The 22696-nt window shown below is 28.9% G+C and overlaps 3 protein-coding genes across 3 annotated transcripts; 2 read left to right on the forward strand and 1 right to left on the reverse strand.

The window, feature by feature from the left end:
- The first annotated feature begins 607 nt into the window (after positions 1 to 607).
- Positions 608 to 3783, forward strand: LOC123291734 (FGFR1 oncogene partner 2 homolog). Its single transcript, XM_044872132.1, has 3 exons — positions 608 to 1260; positions 1371 to 1496; positions 3430 to 3783. Exons 1-3 carry the CDS (start codon positions 874 to 876, stop codon positions 3559 to 3561), a joined length of 645 nt encoding a protein of 214 aa, XP_044728067.1. The 5' UTR covers positions 608 to 873; the 3' UTR covers positions 3562 to 3783.
- A 2806-nt stretch (positions 3784 to 6589) lies between these two features.
- On the reverse strand, positions 6590 to 7592 carry LOC123293268 (signal peptidase complex subunit 3). The gene is made up of 3 exons (XM_044874030.1): positions 7336 to 7592; positions 7106 to 7268; positions 6590 to 7022 (listed from the first exon to the last, which is right to left on the reverse strand). Exons 1-3 carry the CDS (start codon positions 7476 to 7478, stop codon positions 6789 to 6791), a joined length of 540 nt encoding a protein of 179 aa, XP_044729965.1. The 5' UTR covers positions 7479 to 7592; the 3' UTR covers positions 6590 to 6788.
- A 1945-nt stretch (positions 7593 to 9537) lies between these two features.
- LOC123293710 lies at positions 9538 to 10873 on the forward strand (the record flags this gene model as incomplete). The annotated part of the gene is made up of 4 exons (XM_044874613.1): positions 9538 to 9632; positions 9696 to 9872; positions 9955 to 10071; positions 10683 to 10873. Coding segments are annotated over exons 1-4 (540 nt in total), but the record flags the coding sequence as incomplete, so codon positions are not given.
- Between the last annotated feature and the right edge of the window lie 11823 nt (positions 10874 to 22696).

The following is a 22696-nucleotide window of genomic DNA, read 5'->3' on the forward strand; positions in this document are numbered from 1 at the left end:
GCATTTTTTAAGGGGTACCTGTTTGATAAAATCGAAAAAAAAAAATTTGTTTTGGAATTTGATGAAAATCGGTGGATGGGGTAACATAGAATTGGGTATTGTGTGTTGGGTAGTCACGAGCAATCACATAACGACGAACAAACTAACAATGTAAAATCCTATAGTTAAAAGGTAATGGTTTTTTAGTTTTTAAAACATTTATATCATTTTATGATTTGTCGCCAATATGTTAACAATGTTGGAGACGGGGAGAACTGGGAGACCCTTACGGTCTGGTTGTTTTATGTGGCTGAAAAAATAACTTTCATTGGCTTAATTCTAGGGTTTAAACTTCTTCGCTACATCTACGGTTTCCATATAAAAATGGATATATTTCTAATTTCTAAATAAATAAAGTGAACGATAAAATAAAAATAAAGTACCTAAATAAAGTAAAAAAATAAAGCATGAAGAAAGAAATAATATATTGTTCATGGAATAAAAGGTGTTTAGTAAAGACTTGAACCAATATCTCTAAGTTTCATATTTAACTAACAGATAGCACAAAATTTTGAAGTAATAAGTGAAAGTATTTATGTCATGCGCCATCGAACATAAGAATGGAGACATTCAGCAGGTGCACTCTAGAATAAAAATATGAAGTAATAAAGAAAATACTAATTGAAGTGGTATTAATAAAAAGTCATACCAAAAATAATTAAAATTTCTCGAATCATTCATTGTGACGAACGTTGGCTGATACTATGTAGTAAACAAATAAATTATATGGGATTATTAAAGCAAAATATGTACTCACCGTGTTGTCATTGTAAAAGTATTATAGAATTAATCTAATTTTGAACATTACGGAAGAAACCCTTTAATTGTCTAACAATGTCTATAACAATACATCAACTCATATCAGATGCAAAAGAATTAGCAAATCGTTTAAAGGAACGTGAAATGACTGCAGATACATTGTTAAATGAAACACAGTCGATCAATAAAAAGATTGATGAAATCCGTCAATATCAAGAGGAAGTTGATGTGTTAAATGAAGTAGCTCGTCATAGACCACATTCACAATTAATTGCCAGTATGCAACAAGATAATCGAAATTTTCGTGAAATACAACAAGAAAATCGTGAGTTACGAGCTGCTTTGGAAGATCACCAGGCTGTTCTAGAACATATCATGTCAAAATATAGACAACATACAGCGTCATTAGTTAGAAATACACAAAAAGATTATTTACCAATGCATTTTAATCAAGATTCAGAGGTAAGATGTAGTTTTTTAAGATTAATGTCTCCTCGAATAATGCTTTGCTTCAGATGAAAGTTTACAATTTAAAAAAATGTTTGTACAAGAATGTTCGTTTCTTTTTCTAGATTATAAGAAAACAAAGTGAAAAAATATCTGAAATGGCTGCTGTTATGAGAGCAGCATCTTGTTGTGAGGATTCGCATATAATTAACATGGAAGAAACACTTCAACGGTTAATAACAGAAAATAAGGTAAATTTTTTAAAGCTCATTTCGCCTAAAAATCCACCGCCAAAGCGTGGGCGACAAAACATAAATTCTTATACAAAAACAATGAAACAGCAAATTTCTTTCAAAATAATGTTGGTATTGTAATTGTTAACATTAAAAAAATTCGAAGCCTTTTTTGAGCTATAATAATCTTAAATGTTCGATTTTAATACAAATTCAACGTGAAATTGTATTATCCTGGAAATTCCAGAAGAACTATCGTATATCTGAATTCTTAAAATGTTAAATTGTCAATGTCATTGAAAAATGAATAAATGATTAAGTAACTGCTGACCTTCCGCTAATATACAGATTACATAATTGATGTTTTTTGATAATCAATACTCTTGAATTAATTATATTGAAAAATTCAAACTTTGTAATCTAACAGAAAATTATTGCATCACTCCGAAAATCGAAACTAAAAATTTTATCTCCTCAAATTTTAAAATGTCTACAACACTTTTATTAAGGACGTACATATATACAAGTTTAAATGATTTAAGAAAGAGTAAATATACTGTCATTGAATTAATTTTGTTTAATTTTAAGCTTAACAAGTGAAAACAAACAATTGACTGAGTTAGTTGTTGAAATACCATGTATAGACAGTGTTGATTACTCTGTCTCATTACACACGTACATGTCATACATATATAACTAATATAGCCATTACATACTATACAATTTGCGTTTCAAACAAAAGTTGTTTGTTTTTTTATAAGAAACATTTTTTACATTTAAACTTTTGTTCTATCTCTAACGGTTTACAAGATAGGTCCTACGAACCCAAGACCCAATTGACCTATGTTGCTCATTTACGAACTTGACCTCACTTTTTACGTCCTCAGCACGCTATTCAAATTTCAGCTTGATATCTCTTTTCGTTTTTGAGTAATCGTGATGACAGACGTACAGACGACAGACAGACAGACAACCGGAAATGGACTAATTAGGTAAATCTCTAAACACCTATACCAAAATTTGTTTCGTAGCATCAATATTTTTTAGCGTTACAAACTTGGGACTAAACTTAATATACTATGTATATTTCATATATACAGGGTATAAAAAGTAACAAAAAGCAGGGTTATACATGGGATTAAATGGAACTGTATCTTGAAACTTTTACTAGTTAATAATATTTATACTTTTGAACAGAATTTCATAAAATTTTACAATTTTCTACTAATGTAAAATTATTTAAAATTTACATGCTATTTCTCTATGAACTCTAGAAGTAAAACATGGTTGTAAATGAACGTCCTTAACAAGTGTTGCGTGTAGAAACCGAAAAATTTACTCATTTTGAAAAATACTGCATTACTAAGATCTGTGTTTCTAGTAAATTTATTAGATGTAAAAAGCGGTTACAATTGGCAATAATTCCCAGTTATTTGTTACAAGCAAAGCATTCCTTATTTCCTTATGTAATTGTTAAAGGAAAAAGTATTCATATTCCTTTTCAAAAGATAATAAATATTTGCCTGCTGTGACTGATCTATTATGTCGCTATTAAAAAATAAATCTGTGTCCGTGAATACCTGTTCGAAAATAATTAGTTTAAAAAAATTTCATATTAAAAAAAGTAAAAAATAATTTTAAAAAAATTATTGTTTTTTAAGTTTTGTAGCGAACTTAAACCCGAACGTGTGAGTATGGCATTTAGCTTGCTCCGAGTTGTTTTTAATAGACTATCGTAATTTATCTGACAAGTTCGATTAAACGTTCTGCGATTATGTCCCGATAATCAGGGCCCAACCAATTTGCATATTATAACTACGAAAATCGCTCTATTAAAAATCGCCGTAACAAATTACTGAAAATTTGGTGTCAGATCATATCTTCAAGTGAAATTACCAAATTAAGAATATTATAAATACAATTACTTTATAACAATTTAATAATTTTTCAGGGTTTACGTGAAATGTTGGAAATTTCATGCAAGTATGGTTCATGCAATATTGATAAATTATATAAAAAAGAAGATAAGGATAGTCAAACTGATTTAACAATTGAGACGGATTCGAATAAAAAAGATCAATGAATTTAAAATATATCATCTTCTTAAACTAAGGAATTCTTGTCTGTTTTATTATTATCTAAAACATACAATGAATTATCAACACTGTACTGCTGTGCCTAAGCTAATTTAATTTATTTACTCGTTGAATAAATGTCATGTCGTTCGTCTTATATAAAATAATTGCATGCAGAACTGATTTACAATCTGCAGTAATTTAAAAAATATTTCTGAACTTTCTTATAAACTTTTAAAAAATTAATTTTTTATTTCTTTTATAAAGTAGATAAAAATTTTTGGTTCTAACGCAACTTATGAAATTTAACTTTATAGATTCTAAAGTCATAAAGAGATATTTTTAGAAAATTTCTTTTTATTTTTTAACTAGTAAATCTTTTTCTTTTAATATAAAAATCTTCGAACATGCTGGTAGTTGCTTTTCAAAAATTACACTCTTTAATTATTTGAAAGAAATGGAACAAATTCGCATATTTTTGTATAGATTGGAATAAAGAACTCGGTTCTAAAATAAGCGTAATTTTAGGATTAATCACATTTGATAAAATTTTAATTTTTTTAATGGGATACTAAAATATATTAAATTTAAGTACCTTCTATTTTTATATTTTATGCTCTGCAATGAATAGAAGCTAGTGATGATAGTCAGTCTTTAATTTGAAAATCTGAACAATAACATCCAGTCCAAGCTCCTATGACAGTAGCGAATGCAAAACAAAACATAAAACCAAAGAGAAGAAAGTGTTAGCATAGTTGGAGGTTTACGACCCTTTAATTTCTAATTTTTGAAAAAAAATTAATCGACGTTATAAAAACATCAATATTATATATACATATTTATGGAATACAACGTTTAATATTCGAAAAAAATAGCTTGTCACAGACAAAATGAATTTTGTCAGAGCAGAATAAATACTTAAGAAGCCTGCTTTGAAACACCTTTTTCTGAAGATCAGTTTTTTTTTAAACTTGACGATACTTGAGAGTGAGTTGAAGAGATGGTTTTATTATGTTGGTTAATATTTTTGTTTGTTTTTTCTTTTTAAATTTTGAAAAAATAGCATTTAACTTGTATTCATTAGTATGGCGTATTTGTAACTGCTGTCTGCTATGGGAGTTTAACGTATTAGAGTTTTTAAATTAACAATTTTTTGCAATGTTTACCAGTGTGAATGAAAATATAAGTGATATAATGTCGTCACAAAAGAGACTGTGAATACACCATAAAGGTAATTTATCAATATTTTGAAAAATTTCATGATTTTGATATGAAAAAAACAAAGTTCGACAATTTTTAAATCAAATTCATTATTTTATTTCCATAATTTAAATCAAAATAGTACAGGCGATACATGAATTTATACTGCACTTTTTTTAGCAAAAATTATTTCTCCGTGAATTACAAAATTCTATTAAGTAGAGAAAAATTCCAAGGAAGGTAGTTTTTGGACACTAAAAATCGAGAAAAGCCTACAAATACCGGTCGATCCCAGATTCTTCTAGAGTAACCAAACTTAGCTTATTTTTTGTTAATTTTTAGGGTAGATAATTATATAAAATCATTTTAAAATACACCTTGTATCTAAAATACTAGTCTATGCTATTTTTGTGGGTTAATAATCCTTTATGTGAGATTCCAATTCAGTTTTCTGAACCTAATTTATTGAAAAATTGCCACAACACTCTAAACAATTTTGTCATCTTTAAAATATTTTTAATTAAATTGAACTCAACAAATCTTTCTAAAAATGTATAAAAAAGGATAGTTTGTGTGTAAAGAGTGCAGTATAACAAATTTATCGCGTACGTCTACTGAAGATAAATCTAAAATTTTAATCAAAATATTCCAAACTGTTTTGCTCATAAATGATAAATTTTGTAAACAAGTATAAATCGATCCAATTTGATCGACTGGATTATTTTTTCATTAATCGTATTGTAATTATTAAATTCAATTTGACCGTAGGTAATTTTAATATACAGTTATATAGTTTTTGATTGTATTATTATTATTGAAACCGTACTAGTAATCGCCAAGTCCACATAACGGTTACTTTTTTTTTGTTATTTTTGTACATAATTAAAACAGAATATTAATATTAATTTTTCTTTAAACATGTTTATAGAGTGTCAATAAAATAAGTTGAAATGAGCGGTTCATTGACATTCTGTATATTTGTCATATGTTTTTCTAATTTAACATGGTTCGGTTGAATTAATTAAATTAATTTATAAAAAGAAAAAAAAAACTTTTCCATGTGGTACAAATTTTTCTGTTACATTTTATTTTAAAAATATTTTATTTGTTGTCATTTGTATAAACGTTAATAAAAAAATTATTAAATGTAATTTTAATTATTTTGTCTCTTTATGAAAATTATATCAAAAGTATAATCATACATTCCCAAATTTTAGAATAAGTAAATGCCCTTAAAAATTTTCAGTGACAAATCATCTACAGAACATACTGATGAAGAATTCAGGAACACTTTTTGATCAACAATTAATGAGAAAAAACTAGCCACAATAGTCTAATTAAGTCGGAAATGATGCTCCTTACTCCACTATTAAAAACTGAGCATGTAATATAATTTCCCTAACAATCCAGCCCCCCCCCCCAGGTGCTAAGTTTTTCGTGACAAATTTAAACATGGCTATTTTATCTTTTGAAACGCTAACAAAATAGTAAATCAATAATGGCGAAGTCCCACCAAAACGACAGAGCTTTCCAATGAGCCGTATCGAAATATGATTGGAAAATTTGTGGTTTAATTGTAATTTAATAGATTTAATTGGGCAGATCTGTCACTAACGTGGATCCGTTGCATTGGTTGAATTTAATATTAGAATATAAGCGTAATACTTGATTCACACTGATATCAGAATCGTAATACCGCGGTTAATACCGCAATGCACATTCTATGGGATGGCAATAAAGGCTTATTTGCCTTTAAATATTTTATTTCATCGAAGAAATCAATCCCGTCATCGGGGGTGGTTTGTTTAAGGAATTTTTAAATAAATACTAAAATAATTTAAGTCTTAATGTAAAAAAATGTAATTTTGTTAAATTCTTTAAATTTTGCGTTGAATAACTTTAATCATAATAAATGAGATTTAAATAGGTGATCAATATACTAAAAGAAGAAAAACCAAACAATTAACAATAAAAAAATCACAAGAATTTATTGAAAATGTGCTGAACAGAAAATAAATTACGGTTCAAATATAAATTAAACTCTAGACGTTGTATATTCTGTCGGAAATTGGAATGAATGTTGGCCATGAGAAAATATGTTTGGTAACAAACCCGCGTTTGGAATGATATTCCAAGATAGAGTTAATGTAATATTATTGTTGCCTTTTAATCCATTACCATCATCCCAGAAATAATACTTAGTATTCATATTTTTCAAGTCTAAATTTGCATTTTCGCCACGTAAAATAATTTTGTCCCAAAGCACAACCTAAAAATGTAAAATTGTGCGTTACAAAGACGGTCTTTCAATTGACTTTTTTGTATTACTATAAATATTTTTCCCAATATTACCTGATTTAATACGTTATTTGGTGTTTGATATTCGGCAGTTAAGTATAAAAATAATTGTTTGACATTCCAGTTAAATAAGTCTGTTAAATCTGTTTTCAAATCAAACGTTAAAAATCCTAGGTCTTTTTTCTCCCTGGAAGCACTATAATCTGGTACATTTTTGCTGTAAAAAAAAAACCGTTATGAAACCAATATTGAAACGAACAGATTAACTTTTTTTGATAACTTACACAAGTACTTTGACTGTTTTTATTTTCGCTTCTGTTCGATAATCTAAAAATACGGTAGAAACAAAACATACAAATGTTAAACAAGCTAATACGCTTAAAGTATATGCTAAAATAGCATTTCCACGCGGTAAAATTGAATGCATTTTATATATAAATTCAGCTATTAATTATTTTATTAACAGGTAGAATGCCTACCCGTGTTATTTAGAATAGGACACGTAAGTCTACGTCAGTTTAAAATACTCTTAAAATATTACTATCGGCTTCATCTAACCTAACTTTTTATATGTTTAGCATTTTTTATTGCGTATACTGACATCTGTTAAAGAAATGCTTACAACTCTAGTTAACCTGCCAATTTTAAAAACACAGTCAAAGGATACAGAATGATGCAAATAATACACAGTTTATGTCTTTCATAATAATTGTAACACTTTGAATAAAAAAAATTTTGTTTTTAATTTAATGAGTATTTGTTGCTGATTATATTTCTGTTAATAAAAATTAAAAAAATTGTGCATTTAATTTGATTTAGAATACAAGAATATAGATGGCTCTAAATTCTGTCAAATAGGTGCTGCCACTTCACTGGTACGATTTTGAAAAATTATTATAACTGAAAGAGTTAACAGTTTAAATACTCGGCAAAGACTAAAGTATGAAATTTTGAAGTATTTAAAATTATTGTTAAACTGGCTAGATAATTAATACATCCTGTACTGTTTATGCTAAAATTAAACTATAATATCCCGAGGAAAAGCATCTGTACGCTGCACTTTACATACACAACTCTAACATAAACTTAAAAAATTCTTACTAATTCTCAAAAATTCTTCTTTTGTATTTGTAAGACTTTTTAAATCTTTTTGTCTGAGATTTCAAAATATTTTTCGAACAAAAGTTGTAGGCTTTGCTACGAAGCTTGCTTTTCCCTTGAAACATATTATTATTAAAACGACTTTGTCGTTAGTACCTTGTAAAAAGATTTGCGGTGGCACATTTCCAGTATATTTATCAGTATGAGCTATGAGCAAAGGTTGCCTTTTTAAAGGTCTTATAAGCCAGGTCAATCGCATTTTGCTTCAAAAACTGTCTAGCACTCTAATTTAAAAAAATATCCTTTTTAATAAGAAACTAGTCTCTAGTTTAGGAGTAGCTTGGAACATTCTGTATACGTTTTAATAAAGGACCACGCACGTTGCACGTTAAACATTATATTTGGCTTTTGATTTGGCAGAGGACGATATTATCATCGGGATCATAAGTTCAATTTCCAAAACTATTCGTTTCGAAATTACATCCCTTAAATAGCAAAAAACGGAATTTCTTATTCCCAGATGAATTAATAAATTATTTCAGCTGAATTTCACTCATGCAATGTTCAATAATAATTTATAAGGGCAAGAATCGTGTCAAATCATTCATTTACCCTTAGAAAAAGGAAGCATTTATCAGCCAAACATCTATACACAAATCTAGATATTTGCTTTTCAGAAAATACGTAGATGTATCTAGGCCAAAATTGGAATACCCATTACTTAATATAGCGCTCATTTTACACAAACAAAACCATATTGCCTTTACTATTGCGTAATTTATTAATCTCTTTCTTATTTCCGGAAGAAAATTACGGAAATTTTTTTACTTTATAATTGAACATTGAATAGATTACAGCTGCAGTAATATATTCTTTTGATTATATTTCGTATTTTAAGAACTATAGGTAACGAAACGAACGATTCAGAGGGTTCGAATATTTGAAATTGTAATTAGAATGAAAATATCGTTCTGTATTTAGAGTTTCAAGGAACTTAACCAAATCAAAAACCAAAACCAATGTTAAATGTGCTGGATTCTTTAAATTGAATAGGAATGTAATCAATACCCATTTAGAGATTAGATTAGAAGTACTTCCCTTTATTACACCTACAGTAATCTATTCTTAAGATTATATTTCGTATTTTAAGAACTGTAGATATAATGAAACGAGTGATTCAGAGGATACCGCATTTTTGAACTTTTAATTAGAATGACAATATCGTTCTGTATTTAGAGTTGCAAGTAATTTAACCAAACCAAAAACCAATTCCAATGTTAAATGTGCAGGATTCTTTTAATCGAATACGAATGTAATCAATATCCATTTAGAGATTAGATTAGAAATACTTCCCTTTATACTTATAATTAATTAGTCATTATTACAATTTACGTATTCTATAATGTCACCTTATAAATACTCAAAATGAATTTAAATTTTTTTTTAACCTTAACAATAACAATATTTGCACAGTTTAAATGTAAGTAAAAAATATTAATACAAAAATTGAGGAATAATATAAAAAATTGTTTTGTTGTTGAAGTGATAAATACAGAACGTGAAATATTGGATAACAAAGATAAAACTTACTGTTATCGATTTACATGGCTAGGGCCAGCATTTAATAATGAAACAAATCTCGGTAACACAGATATAACATGTTCAGATCTAATAACTACAAATAATCAAAATCCATGTCGACAGCCTTTCCTAATTACTGGTAAGTGTGTTAAATCTAAACTCTAATCTCTAGCAAAATCTGTTATTTCATGACTATATGGTATAAACAATGAAATTTTTAGAGGATGGTACATACCCAGATATGAACTATGTTTGGGATAATTATGAAGAAACTGTGCGATGTGAACTTACTTTGGGGCAATATTGTATTCGATACAGTCATTTAACTAACGGTGTGGGTATGTATACTTAATTTAATTCCAAAAGCGTCCAAATTCCATTGTGTACTTTTTGTGAAATGTGAAAACTAGAATATTTGTAGTAGTGAGTCACAAGCTATCAAAAAAATGTGGCTGGATATACATTTCAGTCACCATATTAAAACAAAGCAGAAAATTGAAAATACCGCTTACAGGGTATTTTCCCGTAAACAATTTTTACAATTGTTATGCATGTGCAGAATGATTTTTTTGCAATAAGTGCGTTAATATCATAATATTTTCGAAAAGACTATAGGATTTATGAGCAATATTGTTCACTTCCTCCTCTTTAATCTTCTTAGCGTGGTGGTAGAAGTGTATTAATCGGACACAAGCGTAATTTTCAACTAGTTGGCCGAAACTTGTTATACTACATGTAGCAGATTCTCTTACATTGTTTATTTATCAGAATTCTGAGGAACTTTATTTCGTAGTTTGAGATTAAATAGAATTCTTATGATTGTATTATTTTCTGGCGAAGTGATTTTGCTATCCTAATTTTTATGCGTCGAAGGATTTTTGATTAAAAAATATCGATAATAGTTTCTATATATTCTCCGACTCTGACCACTGTTTTTTTCCTTTTACAGTTCAAAATATTACCTACATGTGTGGTAAAATTGATGTACAAAATGAAGCAACACCAAAGAGAGGCTGTTTTACACAGAAATTATCAAACAGACGCGTAATTGAAATGTGTTTTTGTAAAACAGCATCTGGCGATCCCTATCCTTGTAATTCTTCAATATCCATAAACAAATTTTCATATTTATTATTCGCAATGTTTATATCAATTTTATTAATTTATTAAAAAAGTATATTATTTAAGATTCTATAAAGTTATTTTTGCCTCACCCTAATCGTACAGAAGTCTATATGCATTCTATACGATGAAATTTGTAAAAAAAAATTTGTAACCGTGTTTCTAGCACTTCTGAGGATTCGAAGCCCGTACTATAGAGGTAGCCAAATTAGTTGTATTCACAACTTTCAATTTTTATTGATTTTAATACGTTCATAGAGCGCGTAGTTTTGAGACAAGACTTCGAATCGAAATATCTGCTGTTTGAAGCCAAGCCATCTTCTTAAAATTTGTTTTGGCTTAGCTACAGATAGATGAATACCAAAAATTCTGCATCGAATTTCCACCAATAAGTTATTTTAGATTCGATATACTATTAACAAGATACTATATTTTATCTATCGTTAAGTATCGTTTGTACTTTTGGAAATTTCTTGATAAATATTAGTCAAATTGAAATTTTTATAATAAGCAAAGTTGCAGAAACTAAAATTAACAATAGTTTTTAAATTATAAATTCATCCTAAAATTTACCAAATTACAAAGGAGGCTGTCTCTTGCCTTCAAAGTACTTTTTACTGGTATTTTTCTGTCTTTAGTTATTTAAGACATAATTTCCCTCAGAAAGGAAAGAGATTACCAGTTTTAAAATCCCTTTGGGGTTTTAAGACTTTGAGCATCTACAGCTCCTCCAAATTGAGATTGTGACTTGAGGATTTAAATATAGAATTAGTTAGTGATCAAAAAAGTTTTTTTGGGGGTGTTTGAAAACTCTAATATAAAATTCCATTTCATAAAAAAACATCCAATAATCCGAAGTATCTAATAAAAATATTTTAAATTTTTCACTTAAAATTTTCACCGCATGCAAGTTCCTTGATACACTTACATCTTATTCTTTGGAAATACATCCATCTATCTGTATTATATGATTCAATCATAATATTTTTAATCATGTTATATGCAACTATTTTAAAGTAGGCCACTTGTAAAACATATATGTAATGCTGTACTTATTATACATAAATTTGAATCATAATATTCAATAGCATCACCATTCAACAAAATAATAAATTATTCGTAAAACATGTGAGAGGTACAGGGAAAGAACATGCATTGCCACATTGTGTTTTTTTTCCACTGAAAATGTCTTTTTATGCCTTTATGATGTAAAGGCAGTAGAATGCTACGGCAAAATTAGTTTTGGGTTAAAAAGCGTGGCCACGGAGAAATCGGCCTTTAACAAGTTCGTCTACAGTGCACAACGTGTAATGTTAAAGTCAGACAGGCAAAATATGCAATGTCCGTGGTTTTATATAACTATACAGTGTGCCCATGTGTCCTCAGAGTGTATTCTCTGAATAATTTTAAGTCGAAAGTGCCTTTTGTCCAAAACCCAATAGTTCAGGAGTTAAGGGCACTATTGAGTAGTCAGCCAATTGTTGAGTAGTCAGCCAATTTTGATGCTATAAAGTTAATAAAAACGAAAATGTGCCGAATTACATCAGCTATACTACTTTACTCAACAATGTATTTACTTTATTGGTTAAATTCAATAGTGTCCAGAATTCCTTAACTATTGGGTTTTGGACAAAAATTCAAAATTCACGTTCGACTTTTCAATTGTTTAGAGAATACACTCTTAAGCTATGACTATCGAGTCACGGGGCACTCTGTATATAGATATCCTATTAGGTACGGGAGCATTAAAAGTTACGTATTTTAACATGGGCTTTCGCAGGGAGGAAAAGTCAGGGTATTTATCAATGATTTAGTTGACTTAGTTTTTGTTTATGTCCAAAATTTATTAAATGCCCAAATTTTTATTTATACTCAAAATAACATTTTCAGGATGTTTAAAAGCTTAAATTTCAAATATCTCAGTTCAATGTCTGTTAGAAATAAAATGTTCTTCCTCCGTACCCTTCATTTGCATAAAGCTTTTCCCTAAAATCAAAATATGTATATCATATTAATAACCGATTGCAACCAAAGTTGGATGTTAGAGATTTACAACTCATAACTCATCAAAGGCCATGCGTTATAAGGGCGATGCTTGATAGAGATCAAATTATCAATTATTTTTGGTCAAGTTTCATATTTTTGTTTATCAGGTTCAAAAAATTATTATTATTATATTATACTAGGTATTTCAACAATTAACTCAGTCAATTGTTTGCTTTCAATTATTCTGTATTCAATATTAATCTAATGAGTCGCTAAAAATGTGGACACGATCAACACTATTGGCCAAAGTTAAGGCACGTGCGCAGTCCGCGATTTTAATTTCTTGTGTATTTAAAAAGTAAACAATTTTTTTTACTTCCAGCAAACTTTTTTAAAGACATGGATTTTCAAAAATTTTTTAATTGAAGTAATGTCAAATGAGCAGCAGATAAAATCACTAGAAAAAACCACTAACTACTAAAAATAATACTTTCCAATTAACGAACAATAAAACTACTAATTTTAGTAGAAAAATCTACTAAGTTGATAACAATGTGTAATTATCCATGTATATGTGGCAATATAGTGTGTGTTTTTGAGACAAATTTATGAAAATATTTTCTAAATATTTTAAGCGTTTTTATAAAGAAAATCTTTCCTTTCATTGACGTATTTTTTCGCCGCTCGTATGCTGTATGTTTAGCGGCGTATATGATAATTCACCACTCTCAGTGGACTGTGTGTTTCGATAGGAATTTATTTTAGGATAGAAAAACAAATCAATCTTCTTTTATAAGTTTTATTAAGTTCTCTTAATGCCAGAACATGTGCGTAATTAATGTACAATATTAATGCTAGAAAGTCGGTAAATAATCCATGTACCGAATTAGGAAAGCTACAACTTTCATTTGACACTTTTTTCAATTAACGGATAGTTTTCAAGTTACATAATTGTATAAAACTAATGTTTTAAATTTTTATTTTCAATTTCTCTATTTCCACACGTTCTACGTGCTAGTAACTTTGTATATTAATAAAATACACAGGAATCAAACAGGGATATCTTGGACTCGCGGCGGACATTTTGGTTAGTCATCAAACTGCTTGAAATCTAATGGTAATTGGTATTTTATATTTTAATTATTGTTATTCTGGAATATTTTCTATTTTCGTAAAAAGTTTTTTTTTTTTGGAGTACATACTTTAACATTACTGAAAATATATTCAGATATGATACGAATATTATATCATTCATGATAACTTGTTGATGGTAGAATCATGATCGTAAAAAAAAATTAATTAATCTCTCAATAGAAACAACTCTTGTCTCTCATTAGAGCACTTCGCTGGTCGATTCTTTTTTATGTCTCTGAATTATTCTTATTCTCCTTGCTTCCACTATGACTTTCACCATGCTCCACCTCCCTTAATTTGAAAGATCGTGAGCCTATATGGAAGTAAACATTCTTTGATTCCCTTTACCTGCCTTTTGGAGGATTGATAGATAAAAATGACTTTGCACAAAACCAATGTACAAAAAATACTGCCAAATTCAAACTCAAAATTGAATACGATAGTTTACATAAGATTATACATTGTCTATATGTTACAGGAAAAGTAGATAGCTAGTAAGAGGTGACTCTTTCTAGGCAGAGTAGACTCTTACTAAAAAAAATCAGTAACAGTTGATTGAAATGAGTAAAGACACTTTTCCTAGGAAGAGTTAATATTTATCCCAGATTCCTTGTTATAACAAATGATAGTCTACATTTCTATTTTTTTACGAAAAGGGTAAAGGTAAGGACATTGCCGTGTGTTTAGCGTGAGTCTCAAGTTAAGATAATTTGAAGTAGATTGTTAGCGTGAAAAGAATATATTTATACCATGTATATATGAAATATACATAGTATATTAAGTTTAGTCCCAAGTTTGTAACGCTTAAAAATAATGATGCTAGGAAAAAATTTTGTCATAGGTGTTCATAAAATCACCAAATTAGTCCATTTCCGGTTTCCGTCCGTCCGTCCGTCTGTGGACACGATAACTCAAAAACGAAAAAAGATATCGAGCTGAAATTTTTACGGCGTACTCAGGACGTTAAAAGTGAGGTCAAGTTCGTAAATGGGCATCATAGGTCAATTGGGTCTTGGGTCAGTAGGACCCATCTTGTAAACCGATAACCGATAAACCCAACTTTTGTTTGAAACATTTTTTCGTAAACATCACTGTTCACCCGTGAGGGCGCCAATTGGGCGGAAATTTTATAATATGTACTATACTTGATTATCAGTTATGTATGTGTCACATGTTTGTATGTGTAATGTGATAAAGAAATCAACACTGACTATGCATGGTATTTCAACAATTAACTCAGTCAATTGTTTGTTTTCACTTGTTATAAGTAGTTTGAAACTTGTTCATGTGCACTTATGAATAAAAGTTTTGATTTTCTTATTTATTAGCTGGAAGATCGTTTCCTTGTAAAAATTCAACTTCGACTATCTCAAGACAGTCTTTACTTAACTATAGTCAACTCTGACTAGTTCATGTTGATCAAATTTCAACAGTTTTCGGTTTTAATAAACTTTTATTGAAAAGACCAGTAACAATCGACTGTACCTAGGAGAGTCAACTCTTACTGGAAGATCAACTTTTCCTGTAACATAAGTATACACACTATAGTTGAGACGAAGAATAAAAAACAAGTAAATACTACTTTTCATCCATTGAATACAGCAACCAGCATAAAGCAGTCTGTTTGAATAGACGAAACGATTCCGCTGTGGATTTATTTTCGAAAAGTGAATGCATGAATTTTTAAAGTATATGTAACTTTCAACTTCCAATTCTATTATTTAATTAGATCACTCAAAAAAGACATATTATATTATAATGGAATAGCAAATACCTATTTTTGATACCATCGACGGCCGCGTTTTATGCACCCAACGAATAGATTTAAAAATATTTAAGTGCTAAGCATAATTTTTAGGTTTAATAAATAATGCTTTACTTTGTGCTTGCCATTGTTGTTCTTTTTTTTTTAAATATAGGATGTTAAAAATAAAAATTAATAGATTGATTGGTTGTTTTGCTAGTCAAGAACTGACACGGATCTGTGAATCGAGTCCTAAGACATACATAAGTCCTTACTGATTTTCACGACTTATCGCTGTTCTAATTTGGTCAAAGTATAAAGTATTATGCAATAATAAACAAAATCTTCGTAGCTTTATTAGTTTTTGAGTGATGAACGCACATTTTCAAAATATTCCATTTTAATTACTAGAACATTTTATAGGGACCACTTCGTATATAATATATTTTATGTCAGTTAGAATTTTAAACCTATATCAGCAAAGTTGGTTTGCAATGCAATTATAATAATTATACTCAAAACCACACGTGTATATACACCAGCGAATATGGAAATTGCATAGAAATATTTTACCTTATTGTGTATAAAGTGATTCAGTAATAACAATTTAATTTTTGTGTATTCAGGCTTGTATTTTGTTTCTTTGTCCATAAATAGTGAGATTGTTCGTCCATCTGATAATGAAGTTGTTCATTTTATTGGCTATCCAAATGATTTCGTTATCCAACCGTTAGAATTCGTTATCCAACCAGAAGAACATATTTTTTGGAATCAAAATATGTTTTACAAAAAGAGAAGAGAGATTATCAAATTTTCAATATTCAATCTCATGCAATAAATACATGAATTACATTTCCAATGTTTGGGAAACTTATGACAAAAAAAATTTTTTTTCATTACAAATGAAATTTAAACATAATTTATACAATTTGTGTTTGAGATCATTATTTTTATTTTATTTGAAAGGTTGATTTATGGCATTTTGTGAGGTATACGATACTTCTCTAGGAAAATTAATTTTGAAAAAATCATCATGCAACGTTACATGCAACAACATATAGAAATTATTGATCTTTTTTTAAATCAAAACTGTTGTTCGCCCTTTGTGCTACTTACCGTGTATATGATTTTCAATGGTTCGTGTCGTCAGTATGAGCCAAATGTATATTGTTTCGTTAGAAATTTTATATCAATCGAGCCCGATATAGTACCTAATCGAATAACATTCGAACGTGAAGTTAATTTTTTGTACACATGCCTCTCAGTGAAGCTGCAGGATACATTTGCGGGCTATAAAATATATCACTATAAAGAAATTTTATAAAATATTTTTTATGGCCAGATACGGATTCAGCAACTTTGGAAAGCCCAGGATAATAATATTTTTTCGATGTATCTGTTTTAATTTTAATCCCTAGCTTCAAATTTAATTTTCCGGTCGCCTTTTTCAATTTTTACATTTTTTATGGTCAGCACTTTTCGATAGAAAAACTATGATAGAAATGTAAAAATTTATAAAATTTCATAAAAAATATGGCTCATCTGGTAATCAGATGGGTGAAGATCCACTTAATACCGTCTACCAAAGGATACAAAATTGAAAGTTAAATTTTGGGTCTACTCTCAAGTCCAAGGGTAAGATTATCTTTTAGAATTCTCGACTCAATAGAGTGTTTGTTCATTTTAATGTACAACAATACTGCATTCTATCTATCTTGGCTTTAAAATCTCATCTCATTTTACCTATTTCCTAAGGTGGCATAGGACGTTATTATGTGAAGGATCTGTTGTTAAAATACAATACAACTATGGTGAGGTTACCGGAACAAAGAAACATTGCAGAGAATTACGAAGTCGACGTACCCACAGGATGGCATTAAGCAATTGGTTCACATACCTTAGTGTATACCCAGTTTTACTCTTTGCGAAATTAACTCCAAGCTGCTTATGGATCTAAATATACTTAAAAAGGCGAAATATGATGAGTGCTTGGGGTGAATATATCAAAAAGACTGCACGGCATGTCCATACTGGAAAGGAATAATGAGAAAATATTACACACCTATTTTGTCAATGTCCAGCTCTTGCTATTAAAAGGCAATCAAGCCGTTCTTAGTGTTCTAAAAATACTTCAAATGATCCAAGGACTAGCAGGCTCCTTGTGGAGCGATCTTTTTTAATGGCGCACTTGGATCAACCATTCTTTGACGATCCGTTGGAGTTGAAATCCTATGGTTCAAGAAATAGTGGTAATATAGCTTGCTTTAAAAAGTAGATATATTTTAACATACTTATTCATTTTTAAACTTTAATTTTTTTTGCTTAAATCATCTGGTATATGTTTTTAATAATTATAGATGCGTTTTGGATTTAAAATAAAACAAAACAAAATAATACAAAAAAGAATTCATTTGAAACGTGTTTACATTATCTATAATTGAATTTGTTTATTTTATTGTGAATTTTATTTTTTGGTATTCATCAACGGGGAAGAATTTAAATTAATGCAAAAACATAATGTAAATATAATGAGTGAATGTTTACAATAATGCAGAGATAATTTGTTGTTATTGTAGCACCATTCTTTTTGACTCAGTATGCATTTTTTGTTTCAGCAGTGTATGAAAGCAAAACAAAATTAAATTCATTATTAGTAGACTCTGGTCAGATCAATTGGGTCTGGTCAGATTTGTTTGTTTTGCTAGTTTTTTTAAATGTTGGCATCCTGATAAAAAGTTTCAATCGGCACGATGATCCAAATGCAAGTTTTTTTAAGTTGTGGGAGTTCACATGTCAATAATCACTGTGTAAAGGAATATACGATTTGCCTTTGGATCAATGTGCCCATTGAGGCTTTTTATTAGGATGCCAAAATCTACAAAATCTTACAATATGAGCAAATTTGACCAAGAACCAATACTCAAAAGATTAGTTCGCGATCGTTTGAGACAAAATATACTTAACATTATTGCATTATTACTCTCTGCCATTTTGTAATATGGTGCGATAAATTTCTTGATTAAAACCACTCAGTCCGGCTTTCTTCTTGATCTATCTGAAATAGAAAATGGCAACTTTTCATTGACGATCAAAAAGAATTAATTGAAATCACTTCGACTGAAAATATTGCTGAAAAAAATATTGTTTAAATACTTATTCCATATGGAATATAAAAATAATTGTCTGCAGGCTCTAATGCGGTGTATTTTACATCAGCTGCTTAGTTTTAGCAAGTAAAAGAAAATTTTTTTAAAAAGATTTGTCATGAATGGGAAAAGATACATTATTAGTGCACATTAAAAACAAATTAAAATTTTTTCTTTCATATTCTGGGGAGTATATGATGTGGGCCTTAACGGTGACACTCACATGAACAGTTAGTTTGTCTTGGTTTGTTGTTGCTCATAAATTGCATATTTGAATGTCGCTATTTTTTATCATTATCAACGATCGATAATTAATCGAATATTACCATAAGAACAGTTTTGGTGAGGAGGAGGAGGGGTAGGTTGTAGTTAGTATAAAAACAACTTTAAGTAATTTCTGAACTTTTGTGGAATATAAATAAAATGTGGAATTAATCTTCATCACCCAGCAAGATAGGTGTTTACCGGTTTTTAGAGCTTTAAATGTCATTAATTAAACGTTGTAAATAAAAATTATGAGATTTATCTCCCATAAAGTTTCCAATAAATTCAGAAAATTAAATAAAAATAATAATATAAATATAATAATCGCATTAAATCCATAAAAGAGATTGAAATGGTCACGTTTTTAGATTTTTTTTTTTTTAATTTGAATAAACTGCAGTGCAATGAATCTTTTATATTATTATTCTTTGAATTAATCATTAAACTTTTACATAAAAATATGTAATTGAATTTGAAAAGTCAAGGTCTGCTTACAGCTATGGAAAAATATTTATTATGTACTTATATTGCGGTAATATTTGTAATTTATATAAATACCTTTTGTTGGTAAATGTGTTTTGTCTTTCACTCAAGCCAAACATGACATAATTATATATGTATTCTAATTTCGAAAAGAAATTGAGAATGATCGCCAAATTTGTTGATAGAAATCGGTGAGAATTATCCAAATAGAAAATCACGTCAATGTATTTTTAGTTTTAGTCCTGGTCTTGGAATTGGCCATGCAAAAATATGTTTTAGTCTTGCAAAAGTATGCCTTGGTCTTTCATAATCGAGTCTTGGCCTTGCAGAGTTGAGTCTTGGTCTTGCAAAACTAATCTCAGTCTTGGTCTTGGTCAATCGAGTCTATTTTTTTAAATCTTGCATCAATCATGTTTTGGGATTTTAAGTTTTGATTGAATCTTATTGTATTATTTCAGAATTTTTGGAGTCTTACTTTTAATAATCACTATAATCTTTATTTACATATATAAACTCTGTTATCCAATCCGTGTTATATCTCTGGGTTTTTTTTTTTTTTAAATTATTTTCAACAATAAGTTTGGTAAATGTCTTGTTATGAGTCTTGGTCTTGCACAAATAAGTCTCGGTTTTGTGGAGCTAGGTCTTGGTCTTAATTGTAGAGTTGGACCATGGGATGGTTTTGAAAAATTTGCAGGAACAAGATCAAGGTTGCCAGACCGAAACTAATTTTGCTCATCACTAGCAAATTCTTTCCCTATTTTTAGCAAATACTATTAAATCAAGATTTGGTTTACAGATCTAGTTCAAATCATGATCAATACTAATAGACTAAAAACCGGCATTAAATTCGATTACAAAAATATACCGCCATCAGTTAAGTGCAGAAAATAGTATTGAATAGGATATATTACAATAGGGATGTAGTCTCTGCAAGGATTGCAAGGACTGTATGCTTACTTTTACAATCAATGTGTCTTGAATACCTATTTATTTATGTCACTTGAAAAAAAAGGCCATTATTCCAATTTCCACAATAATTCATACATGTCAGTTTACCATTATTATCTATTATTAAACTTTGGGGTTCAATGAATGTCAACGATCCGTGTGATAGTTTCGTATGATATAACAATTTACTAAAGAATAATATTAATAACTTAGTATAGTAGTTCAGTAAATTAAAACATGCAAATGAACTTTTAGTGATAAAAAAGTTGATTTCCGAGCAAAATCTGCATTATTATAGGAATAATCACCAATTTTATGATGGTGATATTAAAGAGTTTTTCTGGGGACTCATAAAAATCACCCCTATATTATTAAAAGTTAAACACAAGAGTGTATAATGTAAGATACTAATTCAAACAAGAAAGAAATTCTTTAAAATAATGGGAATACAATTTTTTAAATAGGTTTTTCTAGGAAATAGAAGAGGTACATACTTTTAATAATACTTCCGAGAAAGCTAAAAATCGTAGCACGTGTACAAATTTGGTTTTTATTTATTCATAATTAATTCATAATATATAGATATGGACATTTTAAGATCATGGTATACAAAGATAATAGCCGTTTTGTTATAGTTTTATGTATAAATCGCTGTTTTTTGCAAAAACTTCAAAAAAAAAAGTTGTTAAAGAATAATCATTTTTATATCAGTTAAAAACTAGTTGTATGGATCAAAATTGTCGAAAAGAGTGTTTTCTATTTTTTGGGGAAAATGATTAATTTTTTATTCTGGAGTTCTGGAATTTATCATTTTGTTGTTGATTGATTCAGCTTTTAAAGCTAAGTGAAATGGAATAAAACTGCTTTCTAAACAATTTACGAATGGAAGGAAGCATAGTTAAGGAAACTTATTTAAAATTATTTTGTATTTTTGTTTTCCATTGATGGATTATTATTTTGATGACACAGTAATTTCTATGATGTGATTTTTAATTGAAAAATGGGTGAATCACTGATTAAAAGAACATCGAAGTGAACATTTCTGGTTGATATCTTGAACTAAAGTTTCAGTCAAATAATGCGAGGAATATTTGTTATCTTAAAGATTTTGGGATTTATATTTTAGGGAAATGAGAATAATTGTGGTAAAAACAATTACGGTGATTTAATAATATTTAGTGTAGGATACAATCATTTCTATACAAAAGTTAATGCATACTATTCAGAAAATCTAATTTGAAACGATAACAGCACCCCCGTACAAAGATAAAATTAAAAAAATAGTTGAGTCGAAATAAATAAATAAAACTAGCAAATTTTTATTCGTACAAAAATTTGGCGAATATTGCGAGTTTGAGCTTCACTTTTTTATAACAGCGACCGATCTTTCACGTATTACTTATCTTACCATAGACAAAATATATAACCGGCGCTAAAGGGCAACGCTCAAATCCTACGAGAATTGGCTAAATTGTTTGAATTTTTGATACGTTGTTGTCCTAAGCATTCTGAAAAAATTTCTCAATTGTTGCAAAGGAAATAAGTGATAGCAAATGAAGTGAAGTTTATAACGATCTTTATATTTAACTTATATTAACGTCTTTATATTTAAAATTGCAATTGCCCAGCGAAGCGGGTGAGTAGAGTTTCTGAGATATCGCAATATTTTGATCGATTTTAGTCCGTATCTCAAAAACTATTCGACCAGTCAACAAATGCACCCGATTTTTCTACTTTTTGGGTCAAAATTACCTTATTTACTGAGTTTTGTCGAAATTGGAGATTAAAGAAATTTTTCAATTTCTTGCAATTTTTTCAAGGGGTACCCCTTTGAAAAAATTGAGAAAATCGGGAAAAAAAATTTTGTTTTGGAATTTGATGAAACTCAGTGGATGGGGTAATTTTGATCCAAAAAGTATAAAAATCAGGTTAATTTTATGATTGGATGCAGAGTTTCTGAGATATCACAATATATGGGTCGATTTTAGTCCGTATCTCAAAAAATATTCGACCAGTCAACAAATGCACCCGTTTTTTGTACTTTTTGGGTCAAAATTACCTTATATATTGAGTTTATCAAAATTGGAGATGAATAAATTTTTCGATTTTTTTCAATTTTTTGTACCCCTTTGA

This window comes from Chrysoperla carnea, chromosome 2 (assembly GCF_905475395.1).
Source record: "Chrysoperla carnea chromosome 2, inChrCarn1.1, whole genome shotgun sequence".
NCBI classification, from domain to species: Eukaryota; Metazoa; Arthropoda; class Insecta; order Neuroptera; family Chrysopidae; genus Chrysoperla; species Chrysoperla carnea.